This window comes from Tupaia chinensis, unplaced genomic scaffold (assembly GCF_000334495.1).
Source record: "Tupaia chinensis unplaced genomic scaffold, TupChi_1.0 Scaffold000159_1, whole genome shotgun sequence".
NCBI lineage: Eukaryota > Metazoa > Chordata > Mammalia > Scandentia > Tupaiidae > Tupaia > Tupaia belangeri.
This window is the reverse complement of record NW_006159630.1, coordinates 7452688-7459095: the sequence shown is the minus strand read 5'-3', so window position 1 is coordinate 7459095 and position 6408 is coordinate 7452688. Positions and strand designations below refer to the sequence as shown.

Genomic DNA, 6408 nt, shown 5'->3' with positions numbered 1-6408 from the left:
ACAAGGCCCTATAGCAAAAATCTCTCCCTCCCTTAAAAAAAAAAAAAAAAGAACATGCAGCAAAACCTAGCAATTTCTCTGCTAGAACTGTATGAGCAAGTTTTAACATATACAGTGTATACGTTCAAGGATATTCGTAACATCATAGCAAATTTTAAAAGAAGAGAAGGAGAAAAGGAAGAGTAAGAATAAGAGAAAAAAAAGAAGAGAAGGAAGAAAAAGGACAACAAAAGGAAACTAAAGACCATGTACATCCGCATGCGTGTGTGTATCCAAAATCTCAAGAGTCGGACGGCGGACTGTGCAGTATGGCCATCCCCTCAGGGAGCTGTTTCTCACTTTCCCTCTGTCTCTCTTGTTCGCCTTCTTTCAGGTGAGTACATGTGCTCTATAGCAAATTATTAAAACAAAACAAAATAATGAAGGGAGGGAGGGAAGAAAAGGAAGCGTTTTTTCTGGGGGAAAAGGGAATAAAGTTTATCTCAAGGTCAGAAGTAATGTAAGTTACTTAAGGGGAGAGAGAGATGGGGACACAGGTAGGCTTAAGTGCTTATTGATGAAAACACAATTCAGGATGATCTCAACCCCAAGAAGACTGTGAGCAAGCCATGCCACAATTCCTTCTCCTTCATTATCCTCCTGGGATTTGGGGCACACATGCACACATGCCTGGTGTGATTTTCAGGCCACCAGAACTAGGACTCAAACTGCTGTCAGCCATGTGCAAGTCCAGAGCCTTAACCACTGCACCACTTTTGGCCCCAACATGATGAATCTTAAAAATATAATGAAAAAAAAAAGCTAAAAAATATGCCCTTTTGCCATCTGTGTGTGTATGCATACTTGGCAAAGCCCTTAAAACAAGGAAATGGTGAACATAAAATTCAGGATTTTGATCCCTTGAGGATAGAAACGAAAGTACTTAAGAAAGGGGTTAAAGGTCTATAAATATTAACAATGTTCTATCACCAAGGCTGGAATGTGGGTGTCTTAGTCCATGATTGTGATCTGAGATTGGGTGATTTATAAAGAAGAGAGATTTAGAGCCAGCTCTACAGCCTAGTGCTTAAGAGAGATGAATTCCACACGGCTGGCTGTGGTTCAGGTCCCAAATGGAGACTTGAAAGCAAGCCAGGTGAATGTGTGTGTGTCCCAAATCATGACAGAATGGAGAGAAGGGATTGTGGTGTGACCACACTCTATTAGGAAGCACGTTTTCCCTCTCTTGCTCTCTGTCTCTCCTTCTGGAGAGGGAGTACACACACGCAGTGGCAATTTAAAGAAAAGAATAGAGGTTTATTTGATTCACAATTCTGGTAGCCAGAAAAGGTATGGGCCAGTATCTGGCCAGATACTGATCTACATCACAACACAAAAAACAGAAATGGGGGGTGGTGGATACATGCGAAAAGACAGGAAACGACACACCTCAAAAAAACAACATTCTGAGAGATGGATTTACTGGGCAGAAGGTTGTTGCCCTGCACACCAGGGAGCTGTTTCCTGGCAGGACATCGATGGGCATTGGGGCTCCTAGTTCTCATTATCAGGCCGGCTCTGCCTCCCCCAGGTTCTCTGAGGCCGATTCACCCAGAGGACAGCACTGAGCATGCCCAGGAGCAGGGGCAACTTCAGGAAGACCAGGAGCAAGAAGTGGATACTGCTGACCAGGGACCTGTGGGGGGAAACAGGGACAGTGAGCCACCTCCCCTGGGGATCCCTCCTGGTCCCTCCACTTTCCCCCTGTCCCTTATGCCCAAACCCTGTGGCTTCAGCAATCCAGCTTAGGACCAGTGTGGACAAGGCAGCCTGACACGGAGGACCAGTGCACCTGAACTGTCATCCTAGGAGTGGCCCAGGAGGCCCATCTGTGGCCACCCTGAGGCCCAGCTGTGGCCACCCTAAGGCCCAGCACAGTGGCAACGCACAAAGTCTCAGCTACTTCAGGGAGCAGAGGCAGGAGAACCTCAACATAAGACCCTGTCTAAAAAAATAAAACCACCACTACACACACACACACACACACACACACACACACACACACGTGTGCACTCACATAAGTCCTTGAGACTTAGGACTATGGGCATGAGGCGGGCACCCCCATGAAAATGACGTGAGGGGAGACCTAGGGGCCCAGGCAGACCCCGTCCAGGGGATGTCTAGTGAGCCTCTGCACTGGGTGGCTGCTCCCTCTGGGCTGGGAGTCAGTAAGGAGGTGGTAAGTTCAATGCCTGCCCCTCTGGATGGTACTCCCATGGTCAAGACCTTGCTCCTGTGTGCACAGGGTTGAGGGACCTGCCCCGTACCTACACAGCATTCTGCAAAGTTCATGGCTGTCAATGACATGACCGAATGACCCAGCTCAGGGCGATGACACTGGCCAGGCTGTGGGTTGGCAGGGGACTCTGCCAGGGACTCCGCAGGGCCAGATGAGCCCACAGCGTCTGCTCCCAGCCTATGCCTGGCTAGTGTCCTGAAGCTCCTTCCGAGGACTTCTGTAGGCACTCTTCCCCCTGCCTGGACTGCGGTCTCTCCAGACCCCAGTGCCAGACCCTGCAGCCCTGCGGGTCTCCACTAGATGTCCTCCCCTCAGCGTGGCTTCTTGCTCATACTGTGTAGACAGCAATCACCAACACATTGTCCTCAAACCCAAGTGGGAAATATCTCTTCCCAGTTTTCATCGCAGACTGCCACGTCACATGACTTCTGTGCTGCCTTGTCCACCACGCAAACCCGCCCAAGGGGACACAGCTCCCATCAGAGCAGGGGTGGGTCTCTGTGGTTTTCTGCCATGGCCCCATCCCGAAAAAGGGCCTGGCACTTCATAGAAACAGCTTCTTCCCTTTTCCTCTTCCTCTTCTTTTCTCTCTCTCTCTCTCTCTCTCTCTCTCTCTCTCGTGCACGCTCTCTCTCTTTTTGTCGGAGGGCATGCGCGCTTGCGAGAGAGAGAGACACGCAGAGAGAGAACACCCGCACTGGAACGTGGCCACTTGTTAATCTGGTCTCTTTCATTCCTCTGTCCTATTGGGGCTTTGCACACCCACACACGTGCCTGACTTGCTGAAACCTCTGGGTCCAGGACTCACACCTTGGTCAGTCATGGGATCCAGCCCCCTTAACCACTACCTTAGCAGGAATCCCTTAACTGGGAATGAGATCATTGACTAAAGGAGGGGCCAGGAGAAGAGAAACACAAATCTCCCCAACCCCCCCACTCCGACCTAGAGAAGATGCCCCCAGGCTCCTGGCCCCGCAGGCTCCTTACCAGGGCTGTGGGCTGAGGTCCGAGGTGTCCTGTCTGGTTGCGGTAGACCAGGTGCCCACTGGCAGGATGGTGGGAGGACCTGGTGTGGGTCTCTCAGGGCTGGAGCTTGTGGTTGGGGCTGAGGGAAAAACACAGTCAGGACTCTGACCCCACCTGGTCTCCCATCCCTGTCCCCTGTGGAGCCCTGACTCACAGACCAGGTCACTGTCGGGATGGAATGAGCAGGAGAGGAATCTAGACAGAGCCTCCCCCGTCGGACTCCCCGGAGAGCAGCCTGTCGTGAAGCCTCCTGGACTAGAGGAAGGCCTTCCCTTCACACACCCAGGGACGTCAAATCGATTTCAGTTCCTCGCTCTTATTTTTATTTTATTTTCAAATTTTTGCTAGGGTGGGGGCAGCAGGTGGCATGGTGGCTAAGGTGCTGGATTCCCACTATGGCCAACCAAGGTTCGAGTTCCAGACCTGGAGCCTTCAAAATCACGCTGGGGGAACCAGCAGTTAGCTTAATGGCTATGTCGCTGGACTCCCACGTAGTCGACCGTGGTTCGCTTCCTGGAATGGCTTAAACCTCACGCCGGGCGCGTGTGCGTGCGTGCCCAAGATCCCGAGAGGAGAATGGAGGAGAAGGGATTGTGACGTGACCATCCCCCCGTAGCCATCCTCCCTAGTGGGTGATTTCTCACTTTCCCTCTCTCTCTCTGTCTCTCCGGTCCAGTTCCTCACTGTTCCAAAGGATCCCACAGGCACGTGAGGACAGGCTCTCGCGGGAAAGAGAATCCAAACCTGGGCAGGAACTGGAGACTGTCAGAGCCACGAGGGCAGCCCACACAGACTGGGGTCACCTGCAACGCGAAGGAGGGCTGGGGACCAGGAGGTCGGAGAGTGCACTGCGATCCCACTGCTCCCTCATGGAGGGGAGGCAATTTCAGGGGGTCCCTGGGTTCCCCACTTGGTAGAAGGTGCCAGAGAGAGGGAGAGACAGGTCAGCCTGAGAGGGCGCGGGCCCCCCGGCCTGGCCCTCTGTGCTCATGGACCACAGCTGCGAGGACACTGCCTCAGGAGCCATCGGGACGGGGCGGGGTCCTCGGGGCCAGGGTCAGGGCAGCTGTGATGGGGAGCAGATGCCACAGGGGTCCTGGTCCCAGAGTGAGGACGGGGACAGGTCCAGGTAAGACACAGGTCCCCGTCGGAGAGGACTGGGCTCTTGTCAGGACGGGCAGGTCACAAAGGCCCCGCTCGGGGCTGTCCCTCGGTCACCACCGCCTCGAGGGTCAGGCCTGAGACAGTCAGTGTGGCCACAGGGAGGGGCCTGGGATAGATGGAAGGTTCCAGAGAAGACACAGGTGCTCTGTCACACACACATGCCCCCCCCACATATATGAAAGTACATGCGCACACATACACACTTACACACACCCCGCAGGTCCCAAATCACTATCCTTAAGACACCCAGTCCTCTGTCCCTCTTCTGTCCTCAGGGAGACCTGCTGCAGACACCTGCAGCCCTGGGGTTGGTGGGCTGGGACTCACCTGGGGACACGAACACCACAACCTGCTGGGTGCGATCCAGATCCCAGGGTCTCTTAATCGCAGACCAGTAGGTGCCTGCGTCCTCCTCTGTGAGGTTCTCCAAGGTCACTATGAAGGTGAGGCTGGTAGGGTGGTCCCTGATGGACACTCGGCCGCTCCGCACTTCCAGCTCTGATGCTTGGGTCTCCACGATCTTGTCGCAGAGCAGGTGGTGTGGCTTTCTGCACCAGTACTTGCTATTCGCCTGGAATTTCTGCTCATACTGAAACTTCAGCCTCAGGGACCCGCCCACGGTGCCCCTCACAGCGCTGGGGCCACTCAGGGGGAAACAGCCTGCAACACACAAGCCCAAGTCCTGGCCCTCACCGGATGGCCTAGGCTGGGAGTCCCGGGGCTCAGGTCTGCAGGGCCTCCAGGAGCTGGAGGAGACAGTGCAGGGAGACAGGCCTTGCCAGACCCAGGGACTGGACTGAGGGATCGAGGAGCTGCTTCCTGGCAGAGCCGTGCGTGGAGGGGTGTCCCTGCAGACAGGAAGGGTGTGGGGTGTGTCAGCACTGTGTGTGTGTGTGAGAGAGAGAGAATGTTCCCATGTATGTGTGTGCGCTTGTGTCTGTGAGTGCTCACCCGCAAGCATGTGCGTGTGTGTGTGCACGTGTGTGTGTAGTGGACCAGGATGGCACTTCGGACTGTGTCCTTACAGCTGTGACTATCACAGACCCCTTCCAAGATGTAGGGAGCACAACTTCGCCGCACTGTACCCCAGCCTCCTTGTCACCTGGGAGGCAAATGCTGATGCTCCTCGTGTCCCTCCACTCCTGCCCTCCCAGCCCCGCCTGCCTTGGTGTCCTCCTGGCGGCTCCAGCCCCTCCTCTGCCTCTCTCCCACCCAGTACAGAGTGTCCTGGGACAGGACCAACCCATTTACCTGGGATGTGCAGGAGGAGCAGAGCTGAGGGCAGCCACGCGGTCCCACCCCTGGTCATTTCTCCAGCACAGACGTCTCTGGAACAGGCTGGGTCCCAGAGGGCAGAGCAGGGTTCCAGGAGGGGAGGCAGGCCCCTCACAGCGAGCCCGTCCCCGTGTGCACTTCTGCTTTCTGCCCCTCGTCTCCTCGTCCAGTCCCGTCTCAGGCCGGCGCTCCAGTTGGTCAGGATGCGGGAGCCTCAGGGAAAGGAGCCGCCTGGACCCGGGCAGGTGCCCTGGGACTCGGTGCTGCTGGCCCCTCTCACTCCCAGCCCCTGGGCATGACCAGGCCCTGTCAGCTGGGATGCCGCCCTCCCACACCCTCACTGTCGGTCCCCTGCCTCACTCCCCGTTCCGCACAGCAGAGCCACACCGGGCCATTCCTCCCACTGGGGCTCACCACCCCTGTCACTTGTCACTTCCTGTGTGAGGATGCACAGTCTGGGGCGGAGCCACCTCCGTCCACCCTCTCTGGCCCCAGTGCTGACGACCAACAGGGGCTGGTCATAATGTCGTGATCGCTAGATAAGAAGCAGCCCTGGGCCGGCCCTGTAGCCTGGTATTCATGTTGGGCAAATTTACTTTACAAGCTGTAGTCGTATAGTGATTCAATGTATAAAATAAATTTAAAAAAAATGGCAGAGTCTGATC

The 6408-nt window shown here is 55.3% G+C and overlaps 1 protein-coding gene across 1 annotated transcript in view; it reads right to left on the bottom strand.

Moving 5' to 3' along the window:
* The window catches only part of LOC102479943 (CMRF35-like molecule 6), an 11512-nt gene extending 5735 nt beyond the window's left edge, over positions 1-5777 (bottom strand). The window contains exons 1-3 of the mRNA XM_027770818.1: positions 5720-5777; positions 4796-5128; positions 3266-3605 (exon numbers count right to left, since the gene is read on the bottom strand). Of these exons, the coding sequence (XP_027626619.1) occupies positions 3266-3605; positions 4796-5128; positions 5720-5777 (731 nt within the window). The remainder of the gene's footprint in view (positions 1-3265; positions 3606-4795; positions 5129-5719) is intronic.
* Positions 5778-6408: the final 631 nt, after the last annotated feature.